Source organism: Haemorhous mexicanus, chromosome 9 (assembly GCF_027477595.1).
Source record: "Haemorhous mexicanus isolate bHaeMex1 chromosome 9, bHaeMex1.pri, whole genome shotgun sequence".
Lineage (NCBI taxonomy): Eukaryota > Metazoa > Chordata > Aves > Passeriformes > Fringillidae > Haemorhous > Haemorhous mexicanus.
The window spans coordinates 18,786,392-18,806,282 of NC_082349.1; the positions used below are offsets into that span (position 1 = coordinate 18,786,392).

General features: G+C 39.6%; 1 protein-coding gene across 1 annotated transcript in view; it reads right to left on the reverse strand.

The window, feature by feature from the left end:
• Positions 1 to 19,891, reverse strand: part of PLPPR5 (phospholipid phosphatase related 5) — a 45,073-nt gene that overhangs the window by 16,480 nt on the left and 8,702 nt on the right. The window contains exons 2-3 of the mRNA XM_059854312.1: positions 7,033 to 7,165; positions 4,559 to 4,809 (exon numbers count right to left, since the gene is read on the reverse strand). Coding sequence (XP_059710295.1) covers positions 4,559 to 4,809; positions 7,033 to 7,165 — 384 coding nt within the window. The remainder of the gene's footprint in view (positions 1 to 4,558; positions 4,810 to 7,032; positions 7,166 to 19,891) is intronic.

The window sequence follows — 19,891 nt, forward strand, 5'->3', positions numbered from 1 at the left end:
CCTCCTTTGGTAATAATTAATAGGTCAAACTACTTCTAGAGCAAACCAAAGTCATTCTCAAATCGTCTGGGTCATTCTGCAACTGTCCACTGAAGGTTTCTTTTAGTGTTTCTGAAGCCTCCTCCAGCTTTCTCTCTATGTTTTGATCTAATTATTTATGACATTAGACCAAAATTAGCTTTCAAAGTTAGGGGCTGAAAAGGAAAAGAACACTCTGGAATTCCGGAATTTACTATAAGTTTTCCCACTATAAGCTCCCCACAGCTGTAACTGTAAAAGAACTGGAGAAGGTAAGAGGCATCTTTCTCTGTACCAAGACCATAAGACACCTATTACAAAGGCTGTTTGCCTGAGGATCTGAATTGTAATGAAGAGCTGACATGAAATTTATAGAGGTCTTTAGATAAATTCCTGGATCAAATGGTAATATTTTATTATTTAGTCTGAAAGAAACCAATGCACTCAATTTGTGAAGCTCATGACATATGTTTTATTATCTGTATTAAGGGATACTTGCTGCACCAGATACTGAAAAGAAATTCCACATTCCTAGCACTGTTCCTGAAAGGCAGACAGAAGAATCTTTTAAATTTCTAACAAAAAATGGACAACAAAGTAAATTTAGTGAGGTGGCTCTGCTAGTCCTTTTCCTCCTGAACACTCCCTTAAGTCTGTCTGAGAAGCCTATTATGCCTTCACCAGCTGCCCACTTAGCTGGAATCTAACTGGCACTTTAAGACAAAGGACAGGCGAGACTACACCTACACCTATTACTGGATAAAGGAGTGACACTGAAGAGAATGTCACCATGCTGCCAGCACTGTTACCCAGACTGTCTTCTTGTCTTTTCCCAGTGACTTATAAACACACTGAACAGCAAAATCAATGCAGCAAAATGCCAGGAGGAAGAGCATTGCAGAAAACATGATCATGGGCCAAAAAAAAGCTCTGCAGAGAGGAAAAAATTATTTGTAGGCTTTACAATCTGCTAGTCCTGTCTGAAGCCATAGTTGAGGCCAAGGGTTCAGGGTACAAAGCAGGAAAAGCTGGCTACAGACTTAAGGGCTGTGTCAACTACCGAGACATGAAGCCTGCTCCTCTATTATTACAAACCCAAAGTAAGCCTGAAATGTGTGCAGTAACACAAAGTGCAAACACCACCCTACCCAACTGCTTTTGTGCAATGCATTAAGAACAACAAAAAAGGGCAAAACTTCAGAGAATTAAAATTTCCCTTTAACTACAGCTAGCCATGACCAATCCCCTAGGTCTGCAATACCAAAGGATAACTGTTAGCCACAAATCTTAAATTTAAATCTATGGGATTAGGATGACTAAATCTTCATATATCACTTTGAAATCCTAACACAAAAAAGACTCATGACTTCCCCTTCCTGTGTCTGAATTGTGGAAAATACCCCAACTATGTGCTTACTTGGCTGCTTCAAAACTTACCTCTAATTGTCTAGGCTATGTCAGCTTATGTATATCAAAATGTGTCTTATACAATTATATACTGTTTAATAAAGCTGCAGTGTTTGCCTACGTAGCAAATATTGTTCCATCTGAGAAAGGGTGAATTGCAATGCTGGTAAGAAATGAAAGTAGATGCAGTCAACTTATTAACCCAACTCAACCAAAAACAAACAAACAAACAAACAAAAGATCTCCAATGAGATCAGTGCAAACACTTAAGGAAAAAACCAGGCAGGAGCCAGATTAGTTGGAGATTTCAGAACAGATTTACAGTAGTTCATTTTGAAAACACTGGTACACTGGAAAGAATAAACCTGAAAGTCTGCAGAAGAAAGGCAATGCATCTGTGTTTGGAGCAGGGTAGAGAAAACACCTAACCAGAGCACTGCCATTCAGTATTTCCATTGCTAAATCTCTCTTGATAGATACTGGAAGTAATGGAGGCAAACATTACAAAGCTCTAAATACTAGCAAAACAACTGTTTGGAAACGACTGTACTTTCAAGGGAATTCTGAGTTACCATAGCAGCCACCCACTCAAAAGGGGGAAAAGGGGGAAAATGGAAGACTCAAGAAGTTAGAAAAAAGAAGCTATTGTTAACAAGACAATATGCACAGATGCTAGGTGATAAGGACATGGCTGCACTTAAATGGAACAAGATAGGCAAATTATTAGATAAAGCATAGGCTTTGTTTCTAAATTGGATGATTGGTGAAATCACACAAGTCTAAAAGCATTTACTCCACTACCTCAGAGAGCAAGGACCCTTGGGTCAGCTCTTTGTGTGGTTTTTTTTTTTTTTTCCTTTAGGCTGGTTTTGTTTTGTGCCCAGCTGGCTGAAATAACCAGGGACAATTCCATAACAATCTCTCCCTCACTCCAAAATTTCTGTTAAACAAAAAGAAAGCACATATTGTACCAAAGATTATATGCTAAGGGAAAAGTGAGTAATATATGGAGGTCTTTATATCCGTGCTCTCAATAACTGTTGTGGTATGGCTCATAGAAAGACTAGGCTACTGTTTTAAATCTTCTACTCCAGTGAACAGTGATGAGAAAATTGTTATTTAGGGCCAACTATCCTGATAAACATCATGGCAGTGTAAGGACATGACCCCAAATATTGGAATATTGAAATTTTTTTTCCCTTGGAGTGTATGTAATAAACAGTATTTTTAGCTTCAGTCATGCTTAGGATTTATAAAAAAAAACCAAACAAACAAAAACCAACAAACCCAACAATATTGTAACAAGGATCTACTACAGGAACTCCCAAGTCCTGAGAGTAGTTATTAGTGCTTTAGTTAAATATAGCAGTGTCAAGCACTATGCAGGAGTACAGTAATGACAGAGGATATATTCATTTCTATAGTTACTGAAAGAGCAAATAGTAATGAAATGGATCTCAGCAGCTTTAATGTTTTATATTGCTAACTGTATATTGACCACAGACAAGGTTTGCATAAAGTATTCTTGCTCCACTTATATTAGGTATTAAACCTTACTGATGTCTGCTAGTTTTTAAAATGTATTAATACTATTTTACTTTCTGCTTTGCAGTAGCTGAATAGCTGGTTTCCTAGTTACTCTGACTCTTGGCAACAGTAGAAATTCAACTTTACAGATGGATGAGAAATGTAGGAGCAATTAAAACGAAAAATTCTGAGTATTTTCTAAAATAGCTTGCATCAAATTTAGAGTGTTTCATCCTTAGATATCTCCCCAAATAAAGACAATACTAGTGGAAGACTTATACTTGCCTCAAGTTAGAGTAAAATGTTATTGTTCATCTCTTATTTGCAAACACTTGCCTGTGCTAACTGATGATCGATATCTCTTAGACATTGCTCACAAGGAACCTGTTAAACGTTACCATTAGTGCTGCAGATTTTAAGCAGCTGGTTCTAAAACCCCGTGTAGAAACATTGAGTTGACCCACTGAGGCTGAGATCTTTGCCATGTTGTCAAGTATCAGCTTCCAGATCAGTCAGGAATTAAAAGTTGGCTCAATTGCTATGTGCTCAAAAGCAATACACGCTCACACTCATGTATATCTACATGTGCATACATACACATACACACTCCTGTGGGCAGGCCACTGCTCAAATGCTGAGGGACCACAAGGGCTGACTCCTGCAATAACCACAAAGCTCCACACCCCTGCCTCGTTTCCCACTGACACTGTGAAGGCAGCCCTGGGCTCATCCAAAGGGCTGCAGAGGGCCGTGATTACCAGCACAGGTCAGGTAAGACACTCCCACATGCACCTGCTGGGGAGAACTTGTCCCCAGCAAAGGAACAAGATGTGCTTGCTCCTGCTTAAGACTAGAATGATACGCACTCCAAACTAAACCAAAGTGACTTGAGTGAGACTAAACAGTGACTCTTCCTCTCCCCAGCCTATACAACAGCTCTGATCCAGGCAGTCTGGATCCAGGTTTTACCCCAGTGCTGTTCATCACTCGCTGTAAAAGAGAGGAGAGAGGGGATAAAAGGGTGGATTGTCTTGTAGCCCACTTTATTGCATAATAACAGCCAAACTGACTTTGCATGAGGTCCCTATAAACACCAATTCTGATACCAAAAGACACACAGGGATATTTAGAAACATGCAGAGATCAGACATACATATAGCTTACCCTTCTGTTTCACCTTACCAAAGAACATGGCCATGTGTGATTCTACTGATCTGAACTGGGTTAAAACACAGAGAGTTACCACTACCAGTCAGAGGAAATCCCTACCCTTACTCCTTGGCACCCAGCAAGGGACTGTCCCACACACCCCAGAAGTGGGGGAAAAGCAAGCCAAGGAACTGAGTACCCTAAATCCATACATTATAACCTTTAGGGACAACTTGTCCTCTCTTAGCATTGTCCTGGCTTTCAAGGTTCAGAAATCACTACACCTGTCAGAATTAAGCCAAATGAATCATTCTCACAGTAACTCACAGAAGGTTTGCACGCAGAAAATCATCCAATTTTGGGCCTAATCTTCTGCCCATCTCTCCCTCCTCCCCCTCACAGTGCCAGCCATTTGCTCTCAAAAATACAGTGATATTAAATAACATAATATACTTACAGCCAGATACATAGCTGCATATATGCTTAGTGCTGCTTCTTTGGATGGGAAAGTCTTTCTGGCTTTCATGATAAGGTCTGGATTTCCAGTGCAGGCATGTACGCTACTGATGAATTGGGTATACTGTTTACATCCAAGTGCTGTATAGTTGGGTTTACAAAGTGCAAGAAAATGGGGTGCAAGATTCCCTGTTACTACTTGTCCAGCATTTACAAAGATGTCCGTAGCAAACAGTCCAAATGCATAAATTCCTAAAGAGGGAAACAAAGAGTTAAATTTCCTGACAATTTATAGTATTTATCACAGCAATAGACCAGCTTCTTCCATTCAAGAACATGAAAAATCCTCCCATGTACTGTACCCTGAAGACCATGGCTCATGCTGGAGATGGTATTTTCCTACAAAACTGCAGCAGCAACACTGCAACATACCCACACACCTGATGGCTCTCCCATCTTTCATAGGAACACTCATCCCTTGTGCAAGTAGCCTCCTTTCCTAGGCCCCACAGCCATGCATACCCCCCTGTTTGGGATAGCTGGCTTTACTGGCACCTAACTTTTGCCCATGTTCACTCAACAGAAGTGACAGAGGGAAATTCTTCACCCGGTAAATCTGCTTGAAAACCAAGGTCAGACCCTGATGGAGAGGTAATTTGTGAAGTCATAACACACACTGGAGAAACTTTTTTTTCTTCCCCCTTGCAGCTGTAAAGAATCTAAAGTACTAAATAATTCAGTATTGCCATGCACCAGTTGTCTTCATCTGCCTGCTACTGGGTAAATCTCTATGCATGGCATATTAATCACAGCATCAGCACAGTGAGCTAAAGATTTATATATTTGAGAAACTACTTATGCTAAAGAGTTTTTTCAATCAGACATATCAGCAAAGCATTAAGCACATGCACTCATCCATTAGAATGTAAATGCATGTATCTGATTACTTAAAAGAAAACAGATTTCTGCCATTCTGAGGTCCCTCTCCATCCTTTTGTAAATAGAAAATGAGCTTAGGAAGATCATGCAAACACAGCAGCCTGACCAGTAGGCAAAGCCAGTGGATGCTTGTTCCAATTCCACCTGAGCTATAGATTTCCCTCTGTATTTCTACAGGCCAATCACCTTACCTTTCCCATACTCCAATTCATTGGGAATACAGGGTGAGATCTGGAAAATCCCAGTTTCATGGGGCACTATGAAGACTTTAATGGATCAACATCCCAGCAGACATAATTCCACAGAAAAATACACTTATAAAGGTCAGGATTTTTCTTAGCAAAGCTAGAGGACCAAGGGTGATTTCTGGGATCCTGGCTGGTCAGCAATGTCACACTAATGTTAAAATTCCTCCCAAGATGCTAGACTCTGGTGAGCAGCACTTTGTGGCTGGCCATGTCACTTCACAGAAGGGCCTTTCAGCCAGTCCCAAGGGTGTGCACTGCACAGCACAGCTCGACACATCACTCTGGGGGAGCATAATGGGCAGCAATGCCTCATCTGCTGCAACAGCAGAGAGTCTTTGTCCACTCCTGACACCCCTACCAAATATTTTTTGCTTCCGTGAGGAAAGAAGGGACCACTTATTGGGAAAAAAACTCAGTCACTGATTACAGAGAGGAACTGGAGTGGAAGAAGCTCCTCATCATCACTCTGCAGCTCCTCCAGACCTATACAAGAGAGTCTCCTTACAGGGAGCAATCACACTATGGGAAGGCAGGCACAGTTTTTACACAAACACTGCAAACACGGACACAGCTGCACATGCCCTCCCTCCCCCTGAGACTGGAGCACACAGCAGGATTAGCTGCCTCAAAGCTTCATTCCTCCAGCTGTTTCCATGAGAGAGAAGCAAACAGCAGAATTCAGCCCTGCTATGGCATCCCTACATGTAATAAGAAGCAGCATCTGGAAATGTCCAATACACATTTTGAGTGGTGGGACTTCTCCCTCCAAACACATTTAGAACAAACTAAATAGAAAAGGTGACATCTCATAGCTACTAAAGTCAGTGGGGGAGTTTCAGCTGAAACCAATGTGGCATGGATTTTGCACAGTTTTCTGCAAGAGACTATAATACAATATCCAGGCTAAGAAAGCAGCTAAACTGGCTTGGCTTCAAAGGCACATTTATATCCCCAATGTCCTCAACTTTGGTGTGTGTGTGTGTGTTTTCTATCAGCTATAGATATGGCATAAGGATACCACCTTTCTCTACTTCACCCCACTTCAGGCCTGCTGGTTGTTTTTCCCTCCTAGTGGTCCCAATTCTTTCTACTTTTACTGCTGTTTCTGCAACTGTTTTTAATCCAAACTTCCAAAAAGCTTCATTTGCTACCTAAAAGGAAAACTGCACCTGAGTTAAGACTACATGAAATGTTATATGGTTATCTGAATATTTTCCCCAGGTCAAAATTAAGACATAAGTGATCACTCCCAGCATTCAGAAAACGAAAGCAGTAATTTTGCTCATACCAAGGAATCGGATGGTCCTGCGCACCAGTGGGTTTATATAACAACAGTCTCCAGTTAATATTGTCTTCTCTTGGTTTTCAAAATCCTTTGTAGCTAACTGTAGACAAAAGACTGCAGTTTCTCCAACGATAATCTTAGGGGAAGAGAAAAAAGGGGAGAGAAATGATGCATCAGATTACAGCAAGTAAAATACACTAATATTACAGAGACACACATCTCATCTGAAAGAAACAAGACCAAACCAGCACAAAAGACAGCGTAAGTGAATCAAATTCTGTACATTAATCTTCTTATGAGGGAAATATGCCTTATGGCTTGCTTTACTTTATTTGCCTTAAAAGAGAATAAATTATTACAACCAGCATTTGTAGTCAACATAACATAACCTAGTTTTCAGGATGAGGGAAAAGAGAAAGATCTATTAGTTCAAGAACAACAGACCACATAATGCACAAGATCTGGACCACAGTAAAGGCCTAATCCTGCAAGATGCTGAACCTTTCATTTCCCACATGGCATTGACTGACAGCCAGCACTTCGCAGGGCTGAGCTTTAAATTTTGGACTATGATAGAGAGAAAGGGGGAAAAAAAATCATAACAGAGCTCCTGTTCACATCAGAGGTTTGATTTGCCAGGAGGTACTTAACAGAGTTTGATTCACATTTTACTAGCTAAAGTCTGGCTTTAGCTCTGTTCCTCATTCTTGAACGAAGTGTCACCACTGATATTTTAACATTAAGAATGGCCTGTTTCATATTCACTCCACCAAAATAAATTTCTCATGTCTACCATTCACATTATAGTTGGCAAAAACCCATTAAAATCACCAAATGAGAAAAAATGTATTTTGAACGTAAAATATTTCCTCTAGGTTACATATTTACCTGTACAACAAAGCATGACCTTTGATTTATTCACTACAATTATGGACTGAGACTTGACAGCCAAAGCCAAGACTTTAAGCAGACATGTGATAAAAAGCCTTATTGCAGAGATAATTTAAAAGCAGAGCAGAAGGGTCAAATACGGGGTTCTAACCCTGATTCACTGTGGGGTGAATCAGGGTTAGAACCCAGAACACAGGCAAGGCCCTTCCACTTCTCTACATGAAAAACTTAAAGCTCATTGGCAGGTACATCACTCTTTGATCAACCAGAATGAAGACTACCAAAGTGAAATCTTAATACTCCACAAATATAACCAATAATGCCATCAATCTGATTAATTGCTAAGGTTCTTCTAAACCTTTGCCCTAACAGGAAAATATAAATATTTTCATATATCACAATACATCTGAACAGTTCTACAAAATAAATAAAATCATCTGTGGACACTGGCTCACGTGCACATTTTGTTGTCAACAGGAAGGATGCAATTAATGACATTCCTTAGCTGTTTGTAGATTATGCAGATACCCTTGAGCTAAATTGTGGAGGAGAGTGCTATTTATAAATAATGTGGAACAAGTAACAAAAATAAGTCTGAAGGCAAGTATGTAAAAAGCAAAATTTAATTTGTCACCAAAACAGTCATTATTTATTACTTCAGACTGGCTTCAGATCCTAGTGGAATTTTTAGATAAAACAGAAATTTCAATACCTGAACTAACAAATATCCTCTCTCTGTTGTGAGGCAAGCAAATTTCCAGTCCAGTGAAGTAGAATATATTCAACTATAATCAGTGAATTATCAGTATACATGAAAAATAATAAAACCTAGAATTCAAGACCATCCAAATTTTGATGAGAATTCAACCCAGTGATCCCTATAGCTCTCATGAAAAAAACATACCAAAAAAAATCTCTTTTAATGTGATTCATAAAGGTGAGAACAGAAACATTATTACTTTTACTGTGAGTCACAGTAATGCTTTTCTTTCCTCTCAAGGACCAGGCAACCTGAATAGAGTCAGATGTTGCCTTTAATTCTTTCTGCCAAACTCAATAGATTGCAGTAAAATTTTCACAGATTTTGAAAATCCAGCAAAGAGCAGAATTCAGTACAAAGGAAGCATCTGTGAGATACAGCGCTCAACCTTTTGCAAGAACATCCAGAGTGCCAGCAAGCTCAACTCCCCAGCTCTGAGCAGAGACTGAATCTGCTGATCTAAGAATAAAGGTTGTCTTCTTGCCTGGTAGGGAAGCTGGCGTTTACTAAAGAGAGAACTGCTTGTTCAGTTATAGGAAAGGAGATTCTCACTTCCAGCAATGTCTTCATCGACTGCATCTAGATCTTTGCTGCTGCCAAGAGATTGTCCCTGTCTTTGATGGTGACCCGTACGAAGAAAACCCTCTGTTCCAAGAATAGCAGCATTCAAGTTCTTAGCTGAACAAGACTACTCTAAAGGTGGGCACGTAGGTGCAAGGGTCAGAAGGATGTGGAATCTGGCCAAAGACAAAGCTTCTGCTACAGAAGGCCCAGTGCTCCACTGTCAGTAGTATTAAGAGTCATTGAGCACACAAGGCATTCATCTCTATGCTTCCGTGGATTCGCTTCGAGAGAATCCTTCTAGAATTTGGCAATAAATACAGCTTCTTTATTTTTCTGTACTGGCAACTCAGCTAAAGCTGTTCTCCTTCCTCCATCCTTCAGAACAAGCACTGCTCATCTCAATAATCAGCCTATTGATGTTTCAGAAATGGAAGAAAAATCCTTTTCAATCTCAATAAATCCCAGAAAAAATTCTTCCCAGTGCAATTCCTTCCCCTTCTTCTCTCCAGCATCACTGGCAATAATCAGCTCTATAGGGCAGAGAAAAAGGAGAGCAATATCCCCCCTGCACTTTACAGCAATTTGCATGCCTGGTATATTCCTGGAAAGAGCAATTTCTATATTCCTGCTGGCACAGGAACCACCATCACCCCTTCTACTGCATATGCCAGTTGTAACCAGCCAACAAATGACATGAAATTTAACAGAATTATTTGTGTACTTCTTTTCTAAGTCTCGGGGCAAAAAGTTTTTGGAATATTCCAAAACTGGCAGTGAAAGATTGCAATAGAGAATATGAATGTTCTGACAACATAAATGCCCAGACAAAACTACACAAGTTCAGGTACAGAAATACAATTGCAATGAAAAAGAGAGGATATTAGAAGCTCCTTTTACCTTATTCAACCAGGGTCATACTACTGCAAATCAATGTACAAATTTCCCAAAGGTATGTATTAAAATTCTTAGCTCAGAGATATTTTAACAGTTTTTAAAAGCAGGGGAGGCCATCCTTCCCCCTAAGGCCATCCTTCCATTTTGATATACAGCTACAGCATCTAAATTATAAGGAAAAGAACAATTTTCACCTGAAGTCTAGCAGTATAAAGTGCAGGCTCTCCAGTATTCTGAAGGATGTATGTATAAACAACTTGCAGAGCCCTTAGACAAAAACAGTCTACATAAGTGTTGCAACAAGGAGCAAGACAAGGATGATCATTTACTCTTATGGAAGCATATAAAAATATTAACCCAGCAAAAACTGAATTAGAGAAGTTCTTGAAACCATCTCCATGGCAATTATATCCTGTCTGTGATGTGACAATCCATTTGAAAGCCAGGAACAGAATTTGAGAGGGATGTGATCTAAAATTAATATTTCTTCTTGTCTCACCTCTTAACTCCATATTAATATATTAGATGATTGATTTTCATGGTGTGTTTATACTAGTAATACATTTTTTGCATTTATTGCCAACCACACTTGGTGGCAATACTCGTCCCTTTCCTTGTTTTCTCTCAGGATTCTTATAGCATTTTGCACACATTCCCTACACTGATTCCCTCCTCCCAAGTCCAGGTTTTTTCTGTATTAGTCATTTTTCTGAATTCAGGCAAGCTGTGCCTAGTTTTAGCACTGCATGTCAATTTAAAAATCTAATTTGTCCTTCCATCCAGTATATTCTTAACTTGGTTCTAAATTCTGCGTTCTTTTCAACTCGAAATGTCAAGCCTGACTCATTCCAAATATTAGAGCTAGAGCAACTCTGACATTGTTGATTTTCCAGTAAACTGACTCCATAAACAAATGTCCCCTAGTGTCTCCTATGCTTTACAACAGCCAGCACCTATATAAATAAGTGACCATAAATCTGCACTTAAAATAATAATGAGGTTTACTTTATGATCAACATTTTCATATATTTCACATAACTCCCTATAAAGTCCCAGGACTTAAGTGAGACTTAAATATTTACTTGCATGACAAGATATCTGAAGGTACATGAATATGTTTAAACAAGATAAATCCTGAAATGTAAGATTGATAATCTCTATTTGGGATTAAATTTCTCTGTATACAATCATAGACCTTTCCAGCTAAAACATACTTTAGGCTACAGAAATGTTCAAGAAATATTTTACACAGGCCAGGGAATGTCACAGAATACACGATTCCCCCTCTGCCAAGTCTCAGGGTTATGCTGTAACTACAGCAACCACTTAGATAGATGAGTAACACTGAGAGAAGTGGTTATTGCATTAAAAAGACCACTAAATATTCATCCATGTGCTCAGCTTGTCAGGTTAAGAAGAAAATTTTACAATACTGTGCATTGTAGTTTCTCTTCTGACTTCATTTCATTCATTGTGTTTCTCCCATTTAGGCATGACTTGAGCAGTAACCAAGGCTTCTATGAGACCATCCTCAAGAAACAACCTTGGGGGAATGAGCATCTCAGGCAGCCCACAGCTCTGCTTTTCTCTCTAGAATGAATTTCCTTGTTCTTCCTTATCAGGCAAGAAGGGAAGATAGGAAATGGAGCTAAAAGTCTTGGGGATAATTTACATATCTCAAGGAAAATTGTCATCAATTAAATTGCCTGACCTCCCTATTCATTTAGCTTATGAGTTCCCACTTAGTGTGGTGCAGATCTCTTTTAAAAATATGGCTTCTATATTGTTATTCCTGCTCTTCACCTTGTCTTTTTAACTTCTGAGACCATGGGCTATTCCTGGCCTATTTTCTCTTTAAAAATGCCATCCATGTACCAATGAGCACAGCGGCCTCAGTTTGGGAAATCCAGCAGCATAAACCTTGGCCTTTAGTGATGCTCAAAGTAAAGCTCCACTCTCCACTCGAAGCTAAAATTGTTGAGTGAGGTGACAGCCCTGGCAGGAAAAGCAGCAACAGTATTTCCAGCAGTAGCAATTTCAAGCTCATTATGCAGAGCTTTCCCTTGAGGCCATTTTCTTTGTGTTTTTCTTGTTCTCATTGCTTCTTGCTTGCTTAAACTGACAGCAAATGCCCCGGTCAATTTTCTGAGAAGTACATTTTCTATAGTAACAAATGACCAGTAGCTCTGCAGAAAATGAAAAAATAAATCCTAGAAAAATCTGTGTGGTATTGATTAAATATAAAATATCCTCTCTTGCATTCAACATGAGGATATAGGACCCTACTGCATAACAGCTTCTAAAGGTCTACAGAAAAGATGTAAAAAAGAAAATTGCTTCTCTAAAGAAAGATTTTGAAAAAAATACTCAGCCTTTTTGAGCCAGTAAATTTTCTTTTAAAAATATGTACTGCCTATATTTTTTTGAGAAAAATACTAAAACTTAATATATTTTGTCATGTCATTTACAAAAGCAGTAAAAAATTACATATCAAATACTGAAATATTATCTGCTTTACTTAGTTCTCTGTAGTGCGGAGTAAGGCTTCATGGTACTAAACAGGAATGTTGCTTTTGACAGGAACAAATATTCCTTATTTCTTTTTTTAATACATTGTAGACGTACTCAGTATGTAACAATGGTAAAGGCTGCTCTCCCCACAAATTTGAAAGCAAGAGTATTTGAAAGCAAGAGGCACACGGTAGCCAAGCACCTATAAACAGGAAGCCAGAAATGAACCACACGAGCATATAATCACAGAGACATGGACAACTTCATCATTCACAGAATTATCTTCATTCATTACCACATGAGAGGAAAAAAATGAAATATTTTAAAGTACAGTGTCTCTTAAGAGCCTTCTTTTTTCCTTAACTGAGCAATTGTTCATGTGTGCCATGGCATCTCCTCTGGAGCCCATCTGTGGTGTCCGACGGGCAAAGCCTCTGCAGAGCAGCACCAGGGCTGAAATCCCACAGTGCCAGAGCAAAGGGTGATCACGTAAAAGGTCATTTAGAGAACCAGTTACCAGGCCCTGCTGTTCCCAGAGGAACTAAGGGAAGGCCCCATGCCATCACCAGAGGGCCACAGCTGGTGGCACATGAGAGCAGGGCCTTGCATGGCACTTGATCCTCCAGGACTGAGCACTGAGCACACAGCCCAGGCGGTGTGCCTGCCCTGCTGGGCTGCCCCCCGCACCGAGCTCTGCATTCAGCCCTCTCCACCACTGTGTTTGCCATTGCAGCTCCTGCCTGCCCTGCTGGGCTGCCCCCCACACCGAGCTCTGCATTCAGCCCTCTTCACCGCTGTGTTTGCCATTGCAGCTCCTGCCTGCCCTGCTGGGCTGCCCCCCACACCGAGCTCTGCATTCAGCCCTCTTCACCACTGTGTTTGCCATTGCAGCTCCTGCCTGCCCTGCTGGGCTGCCCCCCACACCGAGCTCTGCATTCAGCCCTCTTCACCACTGTGTTTGCCATTGCAGCTCCTGCCTGCCCTGCTGGGCTGCCCCCCACACCGAGCTCTGCATTCAGCCCTCTCCACCGCCGTGTTTGCCACTGCAGCTCCCGCTCACGGCTGCTGAACCTTTCTAACCACTGTGAGATGAAGAACATGCAGCTGCTCTGCACTGCAGCTCTCCAGGCGATTAGAAATTGCCAGGATGTGAGGAATATGCTCAGGAACGCCAATGTGGCAGTCTGGGGGCCAAGTAAGTGTCTGGCACCTGGCTCTAAAACTATCCAAACGCTGGCAGCTTTACAATACTGACATGAGTATTCTTGCTGAACACATTGCAATAGGTAGTAGACAAGAGACATTCATGAGAATTCTTGCCCATGCATCAAGCTTTTCTAATTTTAAAAAATAACATCAAAAAACTGGAGAAAAAAATGTTATTCTAGAGAAAATCCCTACATCTAAAAAAACCCTAGTAAATGGTGAGGGGAAGAGAGAAAAATTAATTCAAAACTGCCTTCTAAAGGCATAAATTCACATTTCAAACTGGGAAGTACTTAGGCACAAATACTCCACATACGGTTATCATAGGAAATTCTTACCGTTTTTAAATTTTTCTCATTTTCTTTTTAAAAAAACCAAGGACGCCATTACGTAAAGTTAATGAACTCCACACGTCACAAACACACCTCCTTAAGAAAATGAGTTGTAATATGACCAGATACCATTCAGATATCAACTGATTTAATCTCCTGATCTATGATGGATACATGAAAAAGGTTGTTGTTAAACATAATTATTTCATTAAGGAGTCTGAAAAAGAATTCTACATCAAAATTTTTCATTTTTCTCAAGCACTTAACTTCAACCTTTAAAATACTGTAGTATTTGTGAATGAAAAATAAAATGTTCAAAGCTCCATGATTTATCTTCTCTACTAGAAGATGAAGTTCATATATGTTCATCTCTGCATTCAGCTGTATCAAGGAAGTCTTCCATTGGACTTTGAGTGACACATGTGGAGAACACTGTGGTTCTTTACGACCTGGCCTTGGTGAACCCCTTTGTTTCTCCACTGGCCAAGAAAACTGTACATGTTCTGTCTGCTGAGGCACACTAGTGTCCTAACCCTTCTGTGCATATTGAAAATATGATTCCTTGATAAACACCATACCAATGCATCTGACACCCATACCAGTGATCATTCCCAACAGCAATGCTATTCTGTATTTTAAGCCTTATGTGATCTATGCAACTGCACTTTTCTACCCAGGATGAACATTCAATTGCAAAATTCAGCATAAACGGCCTTTCATCCCTGTTTGAATAAAATCTGATTACATAAAAGGCATCTCTTAAAGATTCCAGTCACAAAGTAGTGGTTTTACAGTCAGTATATGACTGTAGCCAACTGTTCTCAGAGCCTCAGAATAAGGAGAATATCTGCATTTCTTGCTTTTCCCACTGTCTTACTTCTAGCTCATTTCTACTCAAGGCCAGTGATGTTTTGCAGATATATTAATCCAGAGATCAGTTCAAGAAAAGCGACTTTCAATGAGCTGCCATTGCCATCAGACAATGGAAAATGGAGGACCAAACACTGGAACAGTGTAAGTACCCTGTGTTTCAACAGAGTTATGAGAAAAACATGCTGTACATAAGATTAATACCCATAAGATTCCACAAATTTTTTTTCTGGATTTTTGTGGCAAAATATGAATGTCTACAAAAGAGACACACAACTGGTTTATTACTTATGTTTATTATTATAAACTAGTATTTGATTCATAGTGATAAATTTAAGTAGACAGCTCAATAAAATAATTCTAAGCTTTTTAATAAAAATTACCTTCAAAATGAAATATCTCTCTTTGTAATCACATAAGTAGCTCCACTCCTACTAATAATGGCCTCTGTATAAGAACCTCTTCCTTTACTTTTACCTTAAGCTACAGTGTAATTGCCAACAAATGAAATACATTAAGGTGTTTAACCATTTTTAGTTGAAATCCAATGTAGTAAGCTCACTAACTTCAACAGGAGCTGGATTAGTTGTGAAAACTATAGCACTCTAGGTCAAGAGCAATACCTCATCCAATGTCTGCAAATAGGTCTTAGATACGAATACTGTTCCAAGAAAAAAATAAAACAAAACTAGGAAGACAATCCAATTTTACAGAGAAGCAGTAGCAAATATTTGAGAAAGAAGTTTAACAGGTCAGATAAATCAGAAAGATAAGTCAAAAAGTACAATGCCCACTCCTCAACATTTTAACTTATAAGTCATTCTTCTAATATACTTTACATCTTTACATTGTAAGCATTACTGCAAAGAATCCAGGTGTCATTAAAAATGAATTTTAAACACTTTAAAAGCCCTTGCATAGAAGGATTTGGTCTAAAACTAAAACTTATTCTGAGCTGTCTCACATTAGGGTTACTTGTGCGTAATATGTGCATTCAGCATAAAACCAGCAGTAAAATTACTCAGTAACAAACCCTGACAGTATTAATCCACGCTTCTAGTGCCTCTGAGAGCCAGGAAACAAGTGACCAAATAGAAGCTTTCAAGTAGAGACAGCACCTTGTACTGACACTTGAGTAACACAGTCAAAGAGAATACAGAAGTTAACTTTTCAAGTTTCACTGACCGGGCAAACTCATGATGTTATTCCCAGAACAGTCACTAGAGATGCTGGTCAGGCAGAAAGGGTCCAAAAGAAAAGAGGTCAGAAGTGCCTCTTCTAGTCTCACCTCAAACAACTAGCATGCCCAGATATAAAACAATGGGTGACCATTCCCCCTGCATCTCCTCCCTCAGAACTGAAAGCTGTATTTCACAGTGTGCAATTATTTCTCCTTAAGAATGCTATTACAATAAATTAAGATACCGAAGTGATGTTTATTAAAAACAGAATCTTAATGATGTCATACAAGTGGGGGTAGAGGCCTGTTTATGAACACCAGAAGCTTTAATAATTACTTAACCCTGCTCAACAATGCAATGGGAATGAATTAGACAGCAAGTTTTTTCACAAAAATTGCACAGCAGTAGCATATCCCATTTATCCTTATCTGATAAATACACAAGTAGAAGAACCTTTTCAATAATGATGCTGTATATTCTGTGGATCAACTATGGTGGATTTTCTTTATGGTGGATTTCTCTATGGTAGGTTTTCTGCAAATATGACTTGCACCACTTTTGTCACTCTTTCAACTCTGCTACACAATGTCTATTTTACTGCTCCTACCACAAATCCAGATGGCTGCAGATGTGCAGCTGGCAACATTATGTTGTCTGACCCTGTTTAGAAGTTTACACAATGCAGTGCTTGAATTAAGAGGAAGTCCCAAGTGCCCTCATTGGCACAGCAGCCAATGAGCTGAAACAGGAGTAGCAAGAGTGGGAAATTTCAGCAAAAATTTCTTAGTACAGGAAATGCCTACAAGACAGAGGGGAGATTGTATACTTTGCTGTGAAGACAGCAGAGCATAAAAACAGCTCTTTAAGGCATGCAGTGCTATTCTCAAAACTAATTGCAAAGTCTATTGGCTGAAGTAAACCCAGCTACTCTTCTTCAATATGCGACTGTATCTCTTTCCACTCATGAAATAGTGCATAATGGTTTACCCTAACAAGGATCATCTCCTTTGCACAGATCTGTAAAATAATACTAAATATGCTGCTGGCTTTATCAAATATCTTGAAAAAAGCTCAAGTGGTGAGAGAAGTGTTTTAAGGATGAGTAAGTCTATTTCAAATTTTTAGATCTTGTGAAGCTCTGTCACTGACTGTCTTCAAGACAGACTTTATAATAGCTGGTTTTTGGTCTTGTCTATGAAGAGAATAAAGGATATTATATAAAATACATACTGTTATGTAAATGTACAAACACAGGCTTTTTTTAGCCAGTCTTGGATGCAATCATTATTGGAGCAATTTAAATTACTACAAAGAGAAGTTCAAACCATGCTGAAAGGTGCTTGCACACGTTCAGTGATAACAACATAAGTACTCTGGTGTAAATGAATAAATTCTTTGAGGCATGACATTTTTGCCATTGGTATTCAAGGTTAAAAGTACACGTGAACTAAACCATGGACACAAGTCAACCATGTAAACATGACTTTTTCTGGCAACATATTGTGCATACACACTTGCATATGTAAACATAGTAAGTTTTATCTACTCCTAATCACACAATAATCATAATTCAGAAACAAAAGAAATACTGAGTAAAGCTGCAGTACTGACTATTAAAATGATAAAAAGAGAAAAAGATTCCAGAAAAAAGATTCTATCAGCACCAAATTCATTCACACACAGCACTTCACCTCAGGAAAGCCTTGTGATTTCAAATAACACTGAAGCATGTGATTAAACTCCCTCAATACCAACATAATTCATTAACAACACCAAGATAACAAATTAACAATCTAGCTCTTGTATAACTGTTCATGCACAAATCTCCCAGTGTTTCACAGAGAAGCCTAATTTCACAACTACCATTTGACAGCAAGGCATTAAGGCTATGTGTCCATCCTGCTTGAGTGGTCAGATCCCTTTACCAAGGCAAAGCCTGACAGAGCTCACAGCCCAGCTCTGTACATCCATTCTGCCAGCTGCAGATGTCCCCAAACCACTCACATGGCCCAAGGTCAATCTGCCTACAAATTTCATCTGCCTTTGCTAAATGCTCCGATTGTGACTGTGACCGACTGAAGCTGACTTCAGTCAAGCGTGAGCACTTGGCAAAGGGGCCCATCCTAACAGCTGGAATGTCCCCAGTCCATTCACATGGAGCATGCTTGTGGCCTACAGTCCTCCCCTGAGCCCTCGGATGCTCCCACTCATGTCTGTGCACTTTGAATGCATGATGGCAGTGGCCTCAGGCCCCATGGCAGAGCCTTGATACACCCAGCAGGGCCAAGGACACTCCTCACAGGAACAGGAAAAGCAGAACCTGAGCAGTGGAGAGGCTCAGGACATCCGGCTCACTCTATGTAAGTATGATCAAAGTATTATCACTATGTGCCCAAGCCTGAGCACGTCCCCACATGGTTCTGCACAGAGCTGAACTCCTGCACACACCTGCACTTGGCAGGTCAGGCTCAGCCATGAGCATTGCACCCTGTGAGGCTCCCCCTACTCAGCACAGCCCTGTCATGGACAGCCTGTGCATGCACTCTGTAAAACCCAAAAAATGAACACATCCTGGGCTAAGTCATCACTAAAGCAGGTCAAGCTCAAATACTTCACCTCATGGTCCCCACAGGCTGCAAGTTCATGTCATTGGTTACTGCAGCTCAGCTGGCCCGTGATTAAGAAATCTTTAAGCAGAATTAATTCAGTCATGTCTGAGACCTAAATTGCTACAGACAGGTCACAGAAATCCCTATTACTACCCAAAATAACTATACTGGGAAGCTGAGTTCCACTTACTGGTTCTAATATTCAACACTTGATTTATAAAGAGCCCAACTATACATTGATCAAAGAAATACCCAAAATATTACTCAAAATTTGAACAATAAAAAATAAAATGTATGACTGATCCTTTTTAGAGACAGCATGAAACCTACTAACCTAAAACAACAGGTGTTTCAACATGCTGTATAGAGAAAGAAAAAAATAAAATCTGGATAGCAGAATACTGTTAGGCTGACTTCTGTTCTTGGCAGCTGCTTTTTTCTTAATTATTTTTTAGAAAACTAAAAACTCCAAATGCCTTCATACATGCTCTTTAACCTGACAAGGATGAGAGGCAAGAAGAAAAAACAGCAGAGATAGAAAATAATATTTTTAAAACATAGCTATTCTATAATTGGCTGTACATTAACAAGTGCATATGGTTAATGAAATTTTTATATAAATCTAAAATGCACAGTAATCAGGCAATGGATATTTATGATACATTTACACAATTCCCACAGAACTATAGACAATAAGTTGCCCGCACTGGCAACCACAAGTGGAATTCACAACCCAAGTTTTCATACTGTATAACCAGGAAGGTTTTTTATGGTGCCTCACACTCCACGAAGTGGCATCCAGAACTAAGAGTCAGTTTTGAATCAGTACTGAAAAATTTTTTACACTAATAGATTCTAAAAAGCCTTTATACATACAGTCATTTTCCTACTGCAGGTTTGTCGTCACTTTACATTGAAAATAAATATATTCTGATCCACAGGTAAATAGAAGTGCTCTTAGTAAAGGCAGTTTGCCCACCAGAGATAGCAAGTGCTCAAACTGCTTTCCTAGTCACTGTCCAACACCATGGTCACTGTACTATG